Genomic DNA, 20,917 nt, shown 5'->3' with positions numbered 1-20,917 from the left:
TAAAAGAAGTTTATGTTACTCACCGGCACTCCCAAAATATGAGACAACTGGTCAGCTTTCTTCTGGCGAAGGCAGTTTCCTGCATTGGTGACAAATACTACAGGCACCAAGAATTGTCCCTGAGAATTAACTAGCTTTTGAAAGGCTTTTTTTGCAGCAGGAATTGGAGTCTTTCCTCGTACCAGTACCCCGTCAGTGTCGAAGAGGAAGCCAAAGGTAGGTATGTTGGGCTGTAACGAGAAAAAATATGTAATTATTTCCATCACTGCACACATTCAATAAAGCTTAAATACAAACCAAGAAAAGCTGTGTGACCACCTGGAGTTCTGTGAATGGGTCATCTCATCCCATGCACTAGGTGCCACACAGATAAAACCAGACACTGCAACATTTCTTATGGTTATGGGAGCACAACTGCCAAAGTTAGCAGTGCAAAATTTTTTCCCTATCACAAGCCCTTTTTACTGCCCAAATAATTGTGACCTCCCTAGGGATTCTTACAAATGAGAATAAGATTCAAAATATTTCAGAACATTGGTCCAAATTCAGCAAAACTGGCACAAGAAGATGTAAAGTATGCACTCCAGAGTCAGTTAGTTTTTTTGTGCCAGAGAGAGATATGTTCTCTGTAGAGTGGTGTAAGTTGTGTTTTTTCCCTGCTCTGAATATTTATCAGTATTTTGTATGCGTCTAATGAGGAGACTGGTGCTTTCCACTACCAACAAAATAAACATAATACAAAGCAAATGTGGTTATGGTGGGTGGGCTGTGACTGCAACTGCAGCAGAGTGTTCATTTTACACAACACTTAGATATTAAGTTTTCCCTTGCGATGTTCACATCACCCTATTTCCAGGCACATTCAACTGTAGCAGGGGTTCTCAAACTTCATTGCACCACGACCCCCTTCTGACAACAAAAATTACTACATGGCCCCAGGATGGGGGGACCAAAGTCTGAGCCTCACCGCCCTGGGTGAGGGGGCCAAAGCCGAAGCCTAAGGGCTTCAGCCCCAGGCAGGGCGGCTTGTAACCTAAGCCCCGTCACACAGGGCTGAAGCCCTCGGGCTCCAGCTTTGGTTTTGGCCCCAGGCCCCAGCAAGTCTAAGCCAGCCCTTGCAACCCCATTAAAACAGGGTCGAGACCCACTTTGGGGTCCTGACCCAGTTTGAAAACCGCTGAACTATAGCTTAACAAGTAGGGCTCCTCTTTCTCACACCGCACTCCAGCAAGTACTCACCTTCCTGAATGCAAGAAATACTGTATTATAGGAGGAACTAATAGTGCAGCCTATTAAGGTTGCCCAGCACTTCCCATTACAAGACCCTGTTTTCCATTGCTAATAACTTTCCCAGCCTTTAACAATTTGGGCTGAAGTTTCCCAGGCTGGGTGTCTGCTGCAGACAGAAGCTTTTGGAAAATTTCACCCAAAACGATTCAGCCATTCCAAGAAGGAGGCTGGAGAAAAATATGTTTTGTTCATGTTAAAAAAAATTCTGAAGACTTTCTCTTTGAACAACTCTAGCACCTCCCTGCTTTTGAGTAGGGACTTGAAATTTGGCAGGGGGTGGCCATCATATCAGGGATGAGCCTTTTGCTGTCCCTTTGAAAATGTGTCCAAATTTGGCCAAGTAACAAGCTTTTGTAAAACTGCAGTTCACGCATGCTCAGCTTTTAGCAGCTAAAACCTGAAAAGTATCCTCCCTGAGCATGCTCCATCCCCTCATAGCTCCTATGTATGAGCAGACTGCACATCCATCATCTCCACAGAGTGATGATGCACACTCCCTCCAGCCCAGGGCTATAGGGATAAAGCCAGACTTCCTCTGAAATGGCTGCTTGGAACTGGGCACTGGAACTGAGAGCACGGAGACAGTCTCATCCTGTGCTCTCACTGACACTACCTTCTCCCTGCTGGCACCCAGAAAGCATCTGATTCAAATGCAAAGGGGAAAGAACCCAGACTAGAGGGAAGGGGAAAGAGTAGATTAGGACTGAAACAAATATTCCTGAGTCTCTAGATTCCTCTACTGTCAGTAAATCTCTGTGAAATCCATGACTAAGTGTGTATCTCATCTCCTTCTAGTGCATATGCATTATGATCATATAATTAAAGACTATCATACTATTGAATGGGGAATGAACCACAGCTGTGTAGCAAAGGAGGCTGTTATCTGTAGGATCCTTTCCTTATCTGTTGTAGAAATTGGAAGATATGTGGTGAATGAGGCAGGGGATTGCAGGAAGAGAAAGGATGGTCTCATGGTTAAGGCAGCTGAATGTTCTATAGCAGAGGCAGGTCTAGAATCCAGTTCTCCAAGACAAGTCACATAAACCAAATTTTTCCACAGGGGGTCACTAATGGTATTCCTCATTTTTTGGATGCCCAAACTTGATACCTGGGGTCTGATCTGCAGAAGTGATGAACACTCACAGATAAAGTCAACAGGAGCTGTGTTCTGAATATATTAAGTACTATATAATACCAAGTACTGAAAAAATCAGGTCCTAGGCATCTGAAAATTGAGCAAACAAAATTAGTGGAAACTTTTTACATTCATCTCTGTGCTTCAGTTCTCCATTTGTAAAATGGGGATAATACCACACACCCCCCCTTCCTCTCACATGGGTGTTGTGAAAATGAATTCATTCACATTTGTGAAGCACTCAGATACTGTAGTGATAAGCAGCACAGGAAAGCCCATGAGAAGATAAAGCAAAGTGTGAATATTGTACAGAAAATAAGGTATAGGGCCACACACTGAACAATTAAGATTGTTCAAAATATTGAATACCTGCTCTTTAAGTGAGCACTGTCCATCCTCTACGTGGAACGAGGCAGGAGTTTACAATGTAATTACAAGACAATCAAAATGCATACACAAGAAGGCATTTCCTAACTTTTGAGGGTCTGACTAAAAAAAAAAGTTCTTTTAACATTGGGTGGGTTTTGGTTTTTTTTCTTTTGTGAATTGTATTTAACTAAGCATGAGCTGTTTATTGTTAAAAAAAAAAAAAAGTGAAAAGATTTTCTTGGCGTTAAGAATTCATATTTCTCCACCCAGAGACATTCACTACAATACCATGCCCTCTTCCCTTGGGCTTCTGACCCACAATTTGGGAAATGCTGTCCTAGAAAACCACATCTGTTGAGGAGATCGTATTACAAAACTTTCTGATTCTCATACTGTCATCTTTTAAAATGGGAATGTTAAATTCTTGAACTAATATTGGCACATTGCAGTGCTGTTCTTGACATGAATTCTGCATTTGTTGTATTCGATACACATTTCAGTACATAATTCCTTGATCTAAAAAGGAATCAGGTGTTAAGGCAAAAGGCTAGGAGCAGCTTGAGTGAACACAGTTGCACGCATTTTTAAGAAGTCATTAAGCCTTACTAAATAACTAATATACTGTAGTTTGATAAATAATGATGTATTTCTTAATAGACTGTTCTTTATCTTTTCCAGTGAATGTACTGCTGATGTCTGGCAATCTTAATACTGAAGGCTAACGCGTTAGAATCCTTTCAGTTATGAGCTATATTTTTTTCAGTTATGTAAGATTAATTATGAAACCTTTGCTTCATCTCAATATGCACTCTAGCTCCCTAAAGCCAATTTTACTCTTTTGGAGGGGAGACAGCTGTTAAGTACTTTACAAAAATAAGAATTTAGGTCAACCAGCAGATCTTCCCTTAATGGATCACTGGCCAACCACAGGTACAAGGAAGTCCCCAAATCATCTACACATCATCCTTTAACATCATTGTTGAGATTCATTGAATAAGACTCTGACTTGGATTCTAGAAGACTTAAGTTACCTGATTAGCTGTGGTGTAAAAAATCCATTTCATTCTGTTAGACAAAGAATGCAGACACCAAGAAGTTTCAAGCATGTTTAATAGCACCTGGCATAGAACCATGAACAAGCAATTTAAAAAAATTCATCTGCCTCGACCACTTCATCACCACCAATATTGCATGTCTGCCAGCTGAAAGGATGCATACTGCAGCGATGCAATATTGGTTTTCAGAATCTAGTAAATGAAGGAGAAACAAAGAGAAAATATATCACAGCACTTTCACCCCATCTCAAGTGAATGCACCCCCATACCCATTACTCTTAGAGGTGAACACTCAGAAGCAGAAGTGAGAATTGTAAACCACGCGCCATGGGATCCAGGAGATAGTGCATCCAGAAGACTTTTTGGTTCAGGTTCCACTCTCTGAGAACTGAAAGGGAGAAAAGCTGATGGTGTCTGTGGCAAGAACAGAAAAAAAATGGTGTGTGAAAGGACAAACAGATGCAGGCTGGGAACAGATAAGCTTTCTGGGGCAAGGACTGTCTCTCTGTTATTGCTCCTGGGGGAATTCTGCGCCACTGCACACGTGCAGAATTCATGTCTGGCGCAGATTCCCCCCCCCCCCCCCCCCCAGAAAATACATTTTGCCTGAAAAGTGCTGCAGTTCTGCCTTTCACCCACCAGAGGCTGCTCTGGCACCAGAACAGCCAGCAGCCGAATGCATTCATCACAGCACCCTGCCGCCGAGCCAGGTCAAGACACACAGAGTGGGGCACATGGGGCTGCTAGGGGGTCATGAACTGGAGTTCAGAAGGGTAGTAGGGGGACAGACTGGAGCACGGGCTCAGGAGCTAATGAGGGGACACCATTGAGCCAGGGGCTGAACGGGAAGAGTGTTGCAGGACCACATTGGAACAGGGGCAGAGGTGCCTGACTGAATGGGAGAGGCTCAGGGTCAGCCAGGGTCTGCATGGGAGAGGCTCCCCTACTCCCTAACACTCCCTCCCCCATCCCTGAAAAAAAAAAAAAAAAACTTATTCCATACTTCTGCTACCTACACCCAACAACACTCCAGGTTCACTTCCAGGCTCCTTCCCTCTCCCTCAGCTCCTTCGTTACCCTGACTCCCCCAAGCCTCTGCACTGCTTCTGAAGGGTGCGGGAAATATGTTTATGTTCTGTAGTTTAAATTAATTACTCAAAGTTCTGTATTAATAAGCCTAGCAAGGAATCTATTTGTCAAAAAAAATATCCTGAATCTTTTTTTTTTGTCTGTATTGTTACAGACATAATGCTGACAGGTATTTTGAAATAAATTACCAAAATAATTGAAACTGGTGTGACTATATTGTGCTAATTTTGACACAAAATATGCAGAATTTTAAAATATTGTGCACAGAATTTTTTATTTTTTGGCACAGAATTCCCTCAGCAGTACTGATATGTTTTTGTAATGTGCCTAGCACAATGGGAGCATAACCCATGACTAGGACTCCTACGCATTACTAATAAAGATACTATTGTTTATCCTCTGATGATGGAACAGGATAACTGCTTCCAAATTCCACCACAATCAATGCACCCTTTCCTGGCTGAGGACATTCAGAATGACAGAAATGAGAGGACTTCCTCTGCCAAAGCATTTCTTTTTAGCAAATCTCTAGGGGTGTTTCAACTCCAAAGTGATAAAGTTATAGGAGATAAGAGACTCCAGATCTTATGAGAGGGACAGATAATATGCCTCTGGCTCAGGATCTTTTTTCTGCTTAAAGTCTATGGCATCCCTCTGAGGAGAAAGCCCTTTTCTTCCTGCAGCAGAAGCATAGGAAGGGGTCCACAGAAGATGAAGTGGTCATCCATTTCCTAAAGAGCTATAGGCGATTGGAGAGCTTAACTGGCTAAGCGTGGCAGAGCAACAAAAGGTTATGGGGCTTTCCCAGAGGGACATTACAATAGATGAATCGCTGAGAGAGACTGTAAGCAACTTCCATTCTGTCCACTTCAGTTGCACAGAGCTCCTTGAACGTTGTCTGATCCTCTGCAAACAGCGTGGAGAGAAATGTTCACAGACCTACCCATGCAGTCAGGAGTCCCATGCTAGATCAGTTATCTCTGACTAAAAGAAGTCTAGTAAGTAGGTCAAGGTATGGTACAGCAGTTTCCATCAAGTCCTAAAAACCTATACATTCTCAAACAGGGGAAGGAAGAACTGGGTTGCTTTCTGAAGAAAGCTGGAAGCCAGTGACGTTAGAGTTGAAGCATAACAGCACCCACTCCCTAACTGGTGGTGGGCTGATCCTGGATCAGGAGTCAAAACCTGAGAGACATGCAAAGGTGGAGGGGTGAGGTCAACTCCCACAGATGGAGAAAAAACTAGCCTACCTGTGGACCCTCCTAGTCTATATACACTGTTGCCTTTCCTCTTAGAAATTATGGGTTTCCTTCACCTTCCTCTGAGCATCTGGAATTGGCCTCTGGTCAAGATGAGGGCAGCAGTCCATCTAGTTCAGCATATTATCTCCTACAGCTGACTGTAACATAGGCTTGAGAGGAAGGTGCAAGAAACTCCATAATAGACAGTTATGAAATGCCTTCCTAACCCATGTCATTGGTTGAGTTAAGCAGGAGTGTTATCATAGAATATCAGGGTTGGAAGGGACCTCAGGAGGTCATCTAGTCCAACTCCCTGCTCAAAGCAGGACCAATCCCCAGACAGATTTTTGCCCCAGATCCCTAAATGGCCCCCTTAAGGATTGAACTCTAACCCTGGGTTTAGCAGGCCAATGCTTGAACCACTGAGCTATCCCTCCCCCACCCCTGTTCACCTCTCATTTTTTATCTTATCTAAACCAACCATGCATGTTCTCATTAGCCGTGTAAGTATCTAATCCTTTTTTGAATCCAGTTAAGCACTTGGCATTACACTTACACAGTACCAAGTATTATAATCGGTGGTTTGGTTTTCATTAGACTGTACAGTACATGCCGCTGTATGTTCACTTATGTAATAGAGCATTTTGTACGAGTGAGAGCCTTCTTTCATGCCTGTAGTAGCAGCACTTCTCAGTGTTCCACCTACACGCCACATGGAGGATATTTCACAGTTCTGTTACCATATATCTGGGAGGGCTTGGAAATGTGCAGGACCAGGGTCTCTCCATGAATGTTGTGCACGATGGGACACCATTGGTTAAAAAGCCTTAAAAAGGAGCTTTAGTGGCAGCCTTATATCCCAACCCCAAGAGCTAAGGCAGAGGTTCTCAAACTGGGGGTTGGGACCCCTCAGGGATTTGCGAGATTATTACATGGGGGGGGGGGGGAGGTCATGAGCCGTCTACCTCCACCCCAAACCTCGCTTTGCCTTCAGCCTTTATAATGGTGTTAAATATATTTAAAAGGTGTTTTAATTTATGAGGGGGTCACATTCAGAGGCGTGCTATGTGAAAGGGGTCACCAGTAAAAAAGTTTGAGAGCCACTGAGCTAAGAGATGAGGATTAGGGCCTTCAAGAATATGGACCTTGAATGGCAAAAAGATTTCTGGTTCAATTTAAGGGGAAACCAAAAGCGTGTTTTAGTTTTTATATTGCCTGAAACAGTTTATTCACGTACACTACATTAACTCTTAAACCTACTGGTCCCCAGGTATAGGATAATTGGAAAAAGGCTGCTTAGGAGGTCATTTAGGGGTAATAATCCAGAAAGCAAGGAAGAACCTTAAGTAGCTGAGCTACAAGGTAGATTAGGATTCAGGACTCTTGCACAGAGTGAAGTCCTACCCTGCTCCACCTCACAGCTACCAGGAATCTCTCTCAATCTCGATGCTACTTACCCTCCCTTTGCTACCAATTACTAACTCACACAATCAATTTGAAACTGGCAACAGGAAAGAGGACATCAGGATTTAGGAAAGCAGCTAAAGTAGAGGACAAAGGATGTCAATGCAGGCAAAAGGAGATGGGGAAGGATGAGAAGCTGAGGATAAACATTGTCAACATTGTGAAATTAAATGAAGATTGGGATATTCCTCACTGCTCTAAGCAGTAAGGTTTGTGTAGGAGAATTTCTTGACATGTTTGTATTTAAATTCTTAACCTTAACACAATGTTTTGCATGGGGAATATGCTTATTCTTTCATTGATGTGCAAGCCAGATACATACTTTAAAGCTCCTGCACAACAAGAGAACAGATCCATACATACTGGAAGATGTACTCTGCTTGTCAAGTAGATTATTCTTTCATCAGCCAAGATAAAAAAACATTCAGATTAGCTGGATGAAATTACAAGATTTCCAGAGCCTCAAGAGTAAATTTTTTTCAATAATCAGGAAAAAGAAAGTTGCAGGCTGAAGCTAAGTCACACCACTTGCACTCTCCACAAGGCTCAATACACTGTATCATCTTGTAATAATAACCCTATATTTGTACAGGAAGGCAGAAGAGCGTGGGGGAGGATTAGGCTGTTGTAATATATTGGCATCTCTGAAGTGTTGCCTTCTCTTCCTCTTGAATTTTCTCCCAAGACATACTATTTCCCCAAAATGATACCAGGTGTGAGGATTCTTTATTTTTCTAAATTATTTTGAAATAATGGAAGCTGAAGCAGTTGCTTCTGCAGGGAACGGAGACCTCTTGCCCCACACCTCATCCTGCCGGTCCTAAATTGAACCTAAACCTCATCCCACATCTAGTCTGAATGATTATACAACAGGCCTACTCCCAGACTAGCCTACATACTGAAATGCAAGTAAGTGAAGGAATTCCTTGTCACAGCACAGGCAAGCATTGTTAAGCTAAGTGCCAGCATAGAGTTTATGTAAAAAAAAAAAAAAAAAAAAAAAAGTTCCTGAAACCACGAGCACCTCTCTTTTTGCATGATCCAAAGATCGACTCTCCACAACTTCAAAACCTGCTTTGTTGTATTAAATTGAAAGTTAATTCAGACCTAGAACTGGATTAACTTTCACAAGGGCTGCAAACAGCTAGCAATGGAATTCTGGAGATTTTGTGGATTTAGGTTCTCTGTGCAGATTTTGCTGTAATTACCAGACTCTAAGAAAAGGAAGTACAGACCTCTGGATTTGCACAAATTGATTCCCTGCTGTTAAAAACTAACAGCCTTAGAGGGAAAAAATGCCAACTTTAATTTCAGTATACTGATAACTGCAACATTTCACAGAGCAAATACCAACATTTGATTTAAAAACTGGTTTGGCAAAAGCACCCTGCTTAAGTAATTATTTCCTTAATTACAAGAAATGGTACTAATTTACAATCCAAGTGTTCTTCAAAAGTGCATATTCTCCAGGATCATACAAATAGACTTCCTCAAAGTACTTTAACATGCTTTAACTTGCACAGTTTTTTTGCCAATCAATCACCATACAAGTGTTGGTGTGAGCTAAAGATAGTAATGTTGCAATCTTTAATACATCAACATGTCAAACATTTCACAAGTGAAATCATTGCGAAGTGCGCTTACAGAACAAGATTAAAAAGGGAAAGGCAAGAATGGGGAAGATCAGTTTTAAAGCAAAGAATTTTAGTTTATTCAAAGTTAGATTTTGCTGTATAAGTTGCCTGCTGCTAAATACATAGAGCATATATAAAAGTACTGAATATTCATACATTTTATAGTTTTACAGTCTTGAGTTTAATTTTTCATTACAAAACACAAGAACTCTCTCCTGACAATGTCCACTTCATCAAACAGTGCTATGAGAACAAGGGGAAATGCATACTATGATACTCAAACAGCACATGAGAAAATGTAAGAACAGTTCTTAATTTCTTCCTTTTGTTTGCAAGATCAAGTGAACTATGCAAAAACAGACTGCATTGTCAGAAGACTGGCACACGGAAGCCTGCTTTATTAGCAAATCCTTAATCTATTTATTAGATTGGTTGCCAAACCTCATGACAGATTTTTTAGAAAGCTTTAGATAATCACTGGCTTATGACAGGTAGAACTATAGCAGCTCATCAGTGGATGAAAAAGGCTGTTCCTTCAGGCTATTCCTTCAGTTGGGAAGACTCACCAAATGTGACAGATATTGGCAAGGGAAAAGCAAATGACATTTTCGACTTAAGGAGCATACTTAAAAAGTGAATTATATTGCAGCTGAAGCACTGATATTCTCTGAGTAAGCTGATGACAACAGGAGCACAGTTGACTAAGCACAACCTACTAAATGTTATGGTTACCGGAGGAGTTGATTTGAGCCATTTTATACAGCACTTAAAAAACAGTGTTTCCTCTGAAGACTCAAATTAGCTGCTAGAGTTGGTAACACCGATGGTTCAATCTGTAACACACTTCTTTCTCAATCCCAATCCTGCTCCAAAACATTGAAGATTAGACATCTGAATAGTTTTTTGGCTGAAGGCTGCTTCTGGCTACACACCCAAATATAGCTTCTCTTCATGCTTTCTTCAGCTTGTCAACTAAGAAGTTCCAACAAATGTACAGTATGGTCCTGACAACTCATTTAAAGATCGTAATTTCAAAGAGGCATCAGTTTCTTTTGCTTTGTTTTGAGGGGCCTCTAAAGCAGGGGTTCTCACAACAATATTTTTGGTGGCCACAGAGTGCGGCCACCAACTCTTGCTGGTGGCCATGCTGACAATTTTTCCTAAAATACTTAATTAACTTTAGGAAAAACAAATAAATATGCATATATACACGTCCAAATCATTGTAATTTATTTATGTAGGGTTTTTTCAGACTCAGTAATAAAAATAATGTACAGTGGTCTCTATTCTTTACTGGACCTAAACATAATAGAAACACAAATAGGGTGCTTTGCATGTTCTTGTCTTTTTGTTGTTGTTTCTTTTGCTTTCTTGGTTGCCCTTGTTTTTTTTTTTTTTTTTTTTTTTTTTTTTAAATCTTGCTAGATAGTAAGTCTGCTGCTGTGAAAAGAGAGATTTGTATGTTTGTTAATATCACTTTTCACAGCAGACTTACTCAGCCCCAGCAAGCTCTGGGACAAATTAAGCCCTGGATGGGGAGGTGGGCAGGGAGGCCACAGGGCCCAGGGACGATGGCATGGGTGGTGATCCTGGGACCAGAGCCTGGAACAAGAGCCTGCTATCACGTGGATGGAGCCTGAAGCCCCGTGGCCAAAGCCTGCCCCCCGCCCCAGGGAAAGTGGGGAATTCACCAGCTGCCTATACCTCCAGTGTTTCTGTCTCCAAAGCAGGGCAGGCCCCAACCCCCACTGTGGCCCTGGAAGAGGGGTCACTGCTTCCTCCTCACCCCACCCCCCACCCCATCACTGTCCAGGAGGCTGTGGCTGCAAGAAAAGCCCCTGGTAGCCACATGTGGCCGCATTTAAGAAACACTGCTCTAAAGACAGAGTTAGTGAATGCAAAGTAGACAGCAATTCAATTTTCACCTCTGTGTCTAATGGTTTTCTAGATCCCTTAGCCTCATCTACCCACCACTGCACTAACATTAGTACAGTTCCACCAGTGAAAGCAATAGCAGGAGTGCTAATGTAAAGACAGCACCAAGTGGCTGTTATCTAAACCTTTTTTGAGCTGAAGCAGTGGACAGTGGCAGAAATGCCAATGGTTGAACTACACTAGTGCCCCAACCTCCCACTGTTGCATTGACAGTGCAATACTGGGAGACTTCAGGGAAAATGCCCATGCAGACACAGCCGTGATAGCAAAACTATCTACTAGCTTTACTAAACTATATAGACTACTTCTTCCCTATTTCTCTGCCCCATCCATCTACTCAGCAGTCCTGACCACTCACTACCCACTTCTCATATTGACTGACCTGCTCTGTCTCCTCTCCAATATGTTGAAAAAGGAAATAACCACTTACTTTGTATTTCCCCATCTCACCTATCTGTAAATCACTGAATCATTTCCTCTCACTACTGCTTCAAGACTTTCAATCTCTCTTTGGCTTAAGAGTGACTGTGTCAAGCACAGGATATAAAAGTAAGTTTTATTTAAGCAAACAAAAGGAAAAATTAAGAAAAAAATATTAAAACGATTTAAATTAATGTTTTGGAAGGCAGAGCAGAGATATTGCCTTGAAATGTATGGCAACTTGTAGGGTCAAAATTTGAAAACCCCTTGTATTATACAGAACATCGATGTCTTGTAGAGCAGCATTCCACAGTTACAAGTTGCAATTAAGTTTCCATTATAAGCCTGATTTTGCTGCCCTCCATCACCAACTAAAAAAAGAACAGCAGTATCAAAACTGAGAGCTGGATCAAGGTAGATTTTCTTCTTCAGATATCTCAGGAGTGGGCAAACTTTTTGGCCTGAGGGTCACATCGGGGTTCCGAAAGTGTATGGAGGGCTGGGTGTAGTGTATTAAATTGCTCCCTGTAGGAATGTGCTACTTCCGGAGCACCAGGACTAAACATTCATATGGGGAGCAATTTAATACACTACACCCAGGTAGGGAAGGCTGTGTCTCCATAAACAGCCTGGCCCCCGCTCCTCCCACTTCCTGCCCCCGACTGCCCTCAGAATCCCTGACCCAGCCAACCCCCCCCCCCGCTCCTTGTCCCCTGACTGCCCTCTCCCAGGACCCCCCCACCCCAACTGCCCCTCCGGGACCCCACTCCCTGTCCAACCCCCCCTTCTCCCTGTCCCGACTGCCCCGACCCCTATTCACACCCCCACCCCCTGACAGGCCCCCCGCGCCTATCCAACTGCCCCTGTTCCCTGTCTGCCCCCCGGGACTCCCTGCACCTTATCCAACCGCCCCTGCTCCCCGCCCCCTTACCATGCCACTCAGAGCACCAGGACTGGCAGCCGTAAGTAGTACACTGTAAGTAGCCCATCAGCCGCTCTTGCGGCCGCGCTGCCCGACAGGAGTTCGCAGCCCCACCGCCCAGAGCACTGGCAGCACGGCGAGCTGAGGCTGCGGGGGAGGGGCCAGGGACTAGCCTCCTGGCCGGGAGCTCAAGAGCCAGGCAGGACGGTCCTGCAGGCCGGATGTGGCCTGCGGGCCATAGTTTGCCCACCTTTGAGATATCTGAAGTGATTAGAATGGGAGAGTTCCAAATCATAATACGTCAGAAATAGAGATGTTTGAATTCCAAAAATGACTTTTTTAAACAGGGCCGGCTCTAGGATTTTTGCCGCCCAAGGCAAAAACAATTTTGGCCGCCCTCCCCCCCCGTTTTTTAATTACCCCACCCCTGGCCCCGCCTCAACTCCGCCTCTTCCCTGCCTCCTCCCCCCAGGCTCTCAAGCCTAGGAGGGAGGGGGAGAAGCGGCGCCCGCACCGCGGCCGCTCGGGATCTCCCCCTCCCTCCCAGGTTTGAGAGCCTGGGAGGGAGGGGGAGACTCCGAGTGGCAGCGGCGCGCGAAACAGCTGATTCGCGCGCCGCTGCTCCCCCTCCCTCCCAGGAAGGCGAGTAGCGGCGCTCGAGCGGCAGCAGCAGCAGAGGTGAGCTAGGGCGGCCGGGGCACATTTTTAGGGGCGGCATTCTGGCGCCGGCCATGCCGCCCCTAAAAATGTGCCGCCCCAAGCACCAGCTTGTTTTGCTGGTGCCTAGAGCCGGCCCTGTTTTTAAACCAATTTTCAGCATGACAGAAAAAAGGAGTGTGATGACTACGTTCATTGTATTAATCTTGTTGAGATCTAGCACACAGAATAAAAGTTATCTGATCTAAAGTCTAAAGTCAATATTTTAAATAGGAGCTTCAGTGTGGTCCATCAGGCTCTGGTGAGCTACTTTTGCTAGTCAGCACCAGAGACCAGATCAGGAAAAAGGTGGCAGCAGTGTTTCCCCCTGGAAGTGACAAAGCAATTCCTATAAATATCTATCAAGGAACACATACTCTTATGGCACAATTTAAAAAATAAATAATTACAAACAGAAATCCACTGGAAGGACACATTTCTAGCTTAGGTACCAGAAGCTGAAGGAAATGTTAAAACAAAAAATTTCTGCTGAGGTGCTCATCCACATCATCTCCTCTTCCCTTGATGACCATCTCTTCTTCATGACCTCCAAGGGTCTTAGTTGGGCAGACCACTGTCACCTACCTTGTTTCCTTGGTACATGTGGAAATACAAAGTCAGCCTACCCTGAATCTTTCCTGTCAGTCAGTTCAAAACCACACTTTACAAAACACCTGAGTTGCTTCAACCTTTCTGTAGCTCTGTTCTATCACCTTTCCATCTACTTTCAAATCTTGAGCGAAAACATTTTTTTCAGTTTTGTCTCTATCTCTTTACATCTGCTTTTTTTAAATTTTAACTATTTACATTCTCTAAGCATTGTATTGTGGTACATTGACATGCACACACCTATACAGCACCAGATGCAAGATCAACATCAAGGAGAGCCAAAGAAAAAACTAACTATACAGTCCAGAGATGATGAAAGGCAGAAGTCTACTCACTTGCCTATTACCCATTATAATAAAAAATAAAACCCCAATAGTTTACTCTTCTGGCCAAAAATAAAAAGCCATACACACCATTTCTTACCCTTGGTGTATACAGTTTTGCAAGATAGCACTAATTAGCGAGCTTTCAAATATTTTGAAACAGGACAATTTTGGACCAGTGCTCAAGAAATATGTCTGGTTTTTTTTTTAAATGCCTATTTGTACTGGTAACAACTAAGTCTGCATCACTGAAACTGTGATTATGTAACATATGTATCAAAGACTATAGCCAGACAGCATGTATTCTACCTCAGATTTTGAACAAGAACATGTTTTGTTCAGTATTCTAAAAAAAGTTCAACGGCAGCTCACAGTAGGTTTTTCCAGACTTAACTTCCATTTATTATTAAATTTAAGCCATAATGAATTTGTACAAAATCTGACACTATTAATTTACCTACCACCATGCTAATAGTTATGGGGGGGGGGAGAGAAGAGCCAAGTCCACTGTTGTGCTGTCAGAACAATTATGATTTCCACCATGTAAGCATGTTTATATACAATTACTTATCACCTCTAGTATAACATTATTGTTTGGCATCATATTTGAAGACCAGCCTGTGAAAGTTTGCAAACAAGACTCTCTCAAGTACTTATGTTTCACTTCCACATATCTATGTTTGAACAGGAGTACATCTCTCAGTTTTACAAGTGTTTCCATGAATCTTTGAGTACCAGAACTATTTTGCTTTACAATTCTTACTCCCTGGATGTTTATGGACCACAACAGAACATGAGAGAACTACAACAGAAAATGTTTTCATTAGTGTAATTACTATATAAACATTTCATTATTATCCATCAATTTAATGGTTTACAAAGATTATTAGAATATTCCTATTGCTTGAAAATTACATTCTTACTTTAGCAGCACTTGACAATAGATGCTTAATAGCTTTGCAAATCCATAACTGATGCCATCACTATCAAGAAGACACTAGCAAATAGGATTTCCGTTATTCTTGCATATCAGCTACTTGTATTAACTTCAGTCGACTATCTATGCACATAATTACACCGTCCAGCAATATATACTGATGAGGCACTATCCCAAAGCTTTATGAACATACATAATGACTGACAACACCATTATGTATTATTACAGGGTCTGACAGCCACAGGACTGAGCTGTGCATCCACATGACAGCGTGCCAAATGAGAAGAAACCCTCCAGACGCTTGCGCACCCTCACGAGCATCCTTGTTCTCGGGACGGTGTCAAACCTCAGCGGGGACAGGCACACAGGCCACGCCCAGCTCGGATTAGAGCTGCTTCGGTTTCACTCCGGTTCGCCTCCGAGCCACGTTAAAGCGCAGCCGGGGGGGGATGGGGCAGAGCTGGCCCATGCACCCTCCCGGCCGCCCCACAGCTGCGCGGGGATCGCCCGGCTCCATGCGCTCAGCCGGTGGGAGCTAGAAGAGCACCCGCCGCCGACGCCGACCCGACTCCCCCGGGGGATGCTACAGGCTGTCCCCGCGCCACGAGCCCTCTGCCCCGTGGTGCGGAGGCGGCTGCTCCCCGCGCCTCACCCGGCTCCGCACCAGGGGCGCCCCGGAGCCCCGCACCCGGCTCGCCGGTTACCTTGGTGCCGCCTCCGCTCTCCCCGGGGGGCGGCGCGGCGAGGCCGGCGACGGCGCTGCAGAGCCCGCGGAGTCCTGTGGGTCCGGCCGGCCGCCCCCCGAGCCAGCGGCGGAGCGGCGGCAGCACCCGACGCATGGCTCCGGGAGCGCGCAGGCCCGCCAGTCCCTGCCAAAGAGCCGCGGCGGCGGTCGGCACAACGAGCTCGGTCCCCTAGCCCCGCCCCCCGCACACGCCACCGCCAAGGGGCGGGGCCTGTCTATCACACCCCCTGCGTTAGCTCGCTCCCTCACTCGACGCCGCTCGCAGCCCCGCCCACAGGGGAGGGGGCTCCACCGCGGATCCTGTTAGGAGACGCCCCATCCCCACAGCTGATGGGTAGTGGGAGTTGTGCTACCAGGGGGCCCAGTCCCTTCATGCACCTAGCTCAGGTTGGGTCCCCACCCCGTGTGACACACATGGATGTGCAGCCCTGGGGGTTCCAGGGTATTAGCCAGACAAAGTGGGTGGAGCAGCTGAGGAGCTGCCTTCAGGGAAAGGGACTCCCAGCATCACAGCAACATGCAAGCACATATTGTAAGGGACCAGTCAAGGAAGACTAGCCTGCTTCCACCCCTACAGTCATAGGACAAAAAGAAGAGGTTAGGCCTCGACTAAATTTAGGAGAAGCTGCTATGCAACATTGTATCAGCATAGTTAATCCACCTCCAGGAGAGGGAGTAGCTATGACAATGGGAGAAGCTCTCCTGCCAACATAGCACTGTTTACACTGGGGATTAGGTTGGATGTTTCACACCCCTGAGCAACATAGTTACACCAATGTAAGTCTGTACTGTAAACCTGGCCTTAGCTGGTTACAGAGTGTTGTAATAAGCCATAAATCCAGTCTCTCTCTTCAGTCCATGATTTTTAGTGTCTATCAGAGTAATGAATTTAAACTCCTAGTGAAATTAAAAAAAAATACTTTGTGAGGAAAAACCCAACTCAAAGCAGCACCAGATGCAAAACCTACAGCCATCTCCACTGCTACTGTTGATCAACATTCTGCACAACACATCTTTCAAGATCTACATATGCTTATGTGGTGTACCAGTGCACTAAGTGCACCGCCAACAACTATGTGGGTGTAACAAGACAATCACTAATCACTTGAATGAACTCAGACAGGAAAGTGACAAAAGACAAACACCCCATCACCCATGGGAGAATGCTTTTCACAAAGTGATCACTATATCTGACCTATCAGTCCTCATCCTGAAAGAAAAGCTACACAACACTGCGCCTGGGAGTGAGACACTGGATCAAACAATAAATTTAAACTAAACAATCTGTTCCCTTGCATTTTGCTGTGATGCTATGAGTGCCTTTCCCAGACCTGAAGAAGAGCTCTTTGTGGCTTGAAAGTTTTCTCTCTCATCAACAGAAGTTAGTCCAGTAAAGGATATTACCTCACCCACTTTGTCTCTCTGATACGCAGATATCACACTATCCGTGGCACACACGCTCTGCCTGAGGCCATCATCTCAAGGGCCATAGCATTTCGTATGTGAGAGCAAGATGCATGATGCAAACTCATCTCTCATGTGTGTGAGAGCATGACAGGGGTTCTCCCCTTGCAGCTCCTGTACGAATTAGGTGCAGGACAGAACTGTTCGACCTAGGCAACAGAACAAAAACAGACTTGTCAACAGGCACTAATCTCCATGATAAACCACATTCTACATTCGCTTCAGAAAGCTGTGCTAGGCACTGTAGGATAGGTGCAAAAAGGCACAGGCCTTATGAGGCTTCCATGGAGTTCTGCGTGTGGACGCAGTTCATTGTGTGCACCCAAAACAAGTCTGTGGGTGCTATCCACTCTTCCAGCTGCACTGGTGAAAATTGCAACAGTGCAATTCTCAAGTAAAGGTGTACCCTAAGGCCTTGGCTACATTAGCTAACTTCATACCCATACTTGCCACTAGCAGTTGCAAATCTGTGAGCTGTAAAACAAACAGGACACAGGCATTTTTACCACGCTGGTATCTGCTGGTAAATACCATCTATGGAGTTTGCAGCTAAGAGAACATTCAGCCTAAAAGAACTCAGCTGGTGCCAGTCAAGGCTGGTATACAGGCACCTGGGAACTGATCTTCTGATCAAGTAATTTCTGAACAGGGCATCTGCTCCTCAACAGGGGGTTCAAGCAGCAGCCACAATTTGCATTTCATTTTCACATCATAGCTTTGTATACATCTATTTAGTCCTTTCACTGCTGCACAGTATGGTGGAGCTTGTTGTATATATTTATTTTGCCTTTTCTGCCATTTCCTCTCAGTCTAATTGTTGTTTAATCATTTTGACATTTGTAGGTGCTTTTTCCCCCCTTCACACACCATTATGCTGCCACTTTACTTCACTTTATGACATTTTGTAGATTCTGCCTCTTGAGTATAAAATGGTTGGGAAAGATAAAACTGTTTTACTTTATCCATGTTACAGTTTTTCTTCCATTTCCTAGCACCATCCACCTTTCCCCTTCTGTTTCTTTCTATTCTCTCCTTTCTCTACTATTAAATATATATATGATGCTAATGCTCAGAGGCCTTTTTCACAGTACTGCCAATGCTAAAGTTCAAAAGCCTGACTTAGACCCCCCAAAAAATCTTGTGTTTTTTTAAAAAGTGGTTTTGGTCCCACTGTCCACCTCCAGTGTGTCAGACCATTACACCAACTTTTGTAAACATATATTGAGGCAATTTTTTGCCCCCTGTTCCAGCAGGTCTCACTAGAAAACCCAACCAGAATCAGGGCCCCATTGTGCCAGGCACTGAACACCACAGAGAAAGCCCCTGCACTGAAGAGTTTACTATTCAGTGCAAAGCATGTTGGTGCGTTTGTGACACAGGAACTGGAAATAGGACTCTCCAAACTCACTTCATATAGGGGCTACCAAACATCCATTAAATGGGAACAACTGTTCAACTCTGTTGAGCTGAGCAGGATTCAAATTGGTGACCTACAGGTGAAAAGCTCTGTAGCTCACTGGCAATAGCCCAAGGTATCTGAGCACTATATGTGCTAGTTTTATACTTTTGAGAATGAGGCTTGCTGTCTGGAAGGATAAGTTTATTAAGTAAAGTTCTGACCTTTTGGAGCTTATATAGGTAGGGTTTTCCATTCTCTGAATTCACAGGCAAGACCTCCCACACATTGTTCTGCCTCCCAAACACACTAAGTCTACAAAGCCAGATTCTTAAAGGAACAAGTCCTATTAACAAATATGAATACTAAAAATGTAACAGTAAAACAAATACTAGTTATGCAGGCTCCAAATTAATAAAATGTTTTGCAATACAAAATAATTCTAACAATTACTCCAGGGTCCTTTCACTATAATGTGCGCACACACACACATTATGCTGTATATTTCCCACTCCTATATAGGTCATCAGCAAGGTTTAAACCCACAGCCTTTACATCCACACCATAGACCTCTTCCATTTCAGCTACAGAAGTCAATGAGAGGGGTACAGGGTGTGTTGGGAGAGAAACATGCTGTTATTCTCTGTGTACCAGTCCACACATGAAGACAACACACGTTGGCAGTGGCTCATACAAATATTTGCAAGACATCAGTAAAACACTGAGTATCAAAATCCTTGGTTTCTATTCTTGGCTCTAGGAGAGGAGTGTGGTCTACTACAGATAGCAGAGCAAAATGTTACATTTGAGTCACCCGCAGGGACTGGGACCAGAGCCTATAGATGTAAAAGCATGAGTCTCTACTATACTTCTTGTGCAAAAGAAGCCTCTGTCTTAGCAGAAATGTAGTAATAGAGTCACACTTCTAAACGTGACTTAGTTGCCAGAGGGTGAGGAGCCACACTGAGTTAGTGTAGGTTACATAATTTGACGTGTTTCCATTTGAAAAGCTGCTTGGCAAAGTGGACGAGAGTTTGTTATGTTAGAGATCTAGATGCTCTTCCCAGCTCTGCCTGAAGAGATTTTGTGCAAGCTTTGAGTTACCTTACCTATGAAAGTGGTGAATGATAGTTACCCTCCAAGGTCTGTTCCCTTGGTCCGTGATGAGGGTTGTGAAGGCAGGGGCGGCTCCAGGCACCAGCGCTCCAAGCGCGTGCCGGGGGCAGCCTACCGGTCGCTGTTAGGGCGGCAGGCAGGCAGATTCGGCGGCATGCCTGCGGGAGGTCCACCAGTCCCGCGGCTTCGGCGGCGTGGATGCCGATGGTGCGGCACCGGCGGACCTCCCGCAGGCATGCCGCCAAATCCACGTGACCAGCGGACCACCCACAGGCGTGCCGGCGAAAGCCGCCTGCCTGCTGTGCTTGGGACGGCAAAAAACAGAGCCGCCCCTGTGTGAAGGGCACAGAAATATTAAAACAGCACTCAGCAGAAGATTTGAGGCTAGAACAAATGACTTTAGGTTGCAGTTTTGTGCCCCTGCCTCCAGGAGCATTGTGTGTGGGAGTCTCTTTCTTTGCTTCCCAAAAAGCACGCAACAGCAGGAGCCCCGTTTTGCACCCCAAACCCCTCATCCCCAGCCCAGAGCCTGCATCCCCAGCTGGAGCCCTCACCCGCCCCCATGCACACACCCCAAGCCCCAGCCCCACCCCAGAGCCCACACCCCCAGACAGAGCCCTCGCCCTCTCCTGCACCCCAACTCCCTGCCCAAGCCTGAAGCCCCCCCCACACCCTGAACCCCCCCATTTCTGGCCCTACCCCAGAGCCCTCACCCCTTGCCCCAGCCCAGTGAAAGTGAGTGAGGGTGGGGGAGAGTGAGCCACTGAGGGAGGGGGAATGTAGTGAGCGGTGGGTGTGGCCTCAGGGAAGAGGCGGGGCTAGGGTGTTCGGTTGTGTGCGATTAGAAAGTTGGCAACCCTAGTACAAACATACAGCACAGCATGGCCCCTGCTCCAGAAGAGTTTCTCTTCCTCCCTACTATGGAGGAGGATGGGTGATTCCCACCACAGGAGACATGGGGAGGGGGGCTCTGAATTCCTTGGTCTTGTAGGTTCAGTGCTCCCTGTGAGGCCGGATATGTATTCTGCCCCATGGCCAACCCCCATCCTCTGCAGAGCACAAGCATAATGTACTGGC

The 20,917-nt window shown here is 45.0% G+C and overlaps 1 protein-coding gene across 1 annotated transcript in view; it reads right to left on the bottom strand.

The window, feature by feature from the left end:
- LOC135881785 (haloacid dehalogenase-like hydrolase domain-containing 5) overlaps nucleotides 1–15,958 on the bottom strand; it is a 34,897-nt gene extending 18,939 nt beyond the window's left edge. Inside the window, exons 1-2 of the mRNA XM_065408492.1 lie at nucleotides 15,824–15,958; nucleotides 24–230 (exon numbers count right to left, since the gene is read on the bottom strand). Of these exons, the coding sequence (XP_065264564.1) occupies nucleotides 24–230; nucleotides 15,824–15,958 (342 nt within the window). The remainder of the gene's footprint in view (nucleotides 1–23; nucleotides 231–15,823) is intronic.
- Nucleotides 15,959–20,917: the final 4,959 nt, after the last annotated feature.

Source organism: Emys orbicularis, chromosome 7, assembly GCF_028017835.1.
Source record: "Emys orbicularis isolate rEmyOrb1 chromosome 7, rEmyOrb1.hap1, whole genome shotgun sequence".
Taxonomy (NCBI): Eukaryota; Metazoa; Chordata; order Testudines; family Emydidae; genus Emys; species Emys orbicularis.
This window is presented reverse-complemented; position numbering and strand designations above follow the sequence as displayed.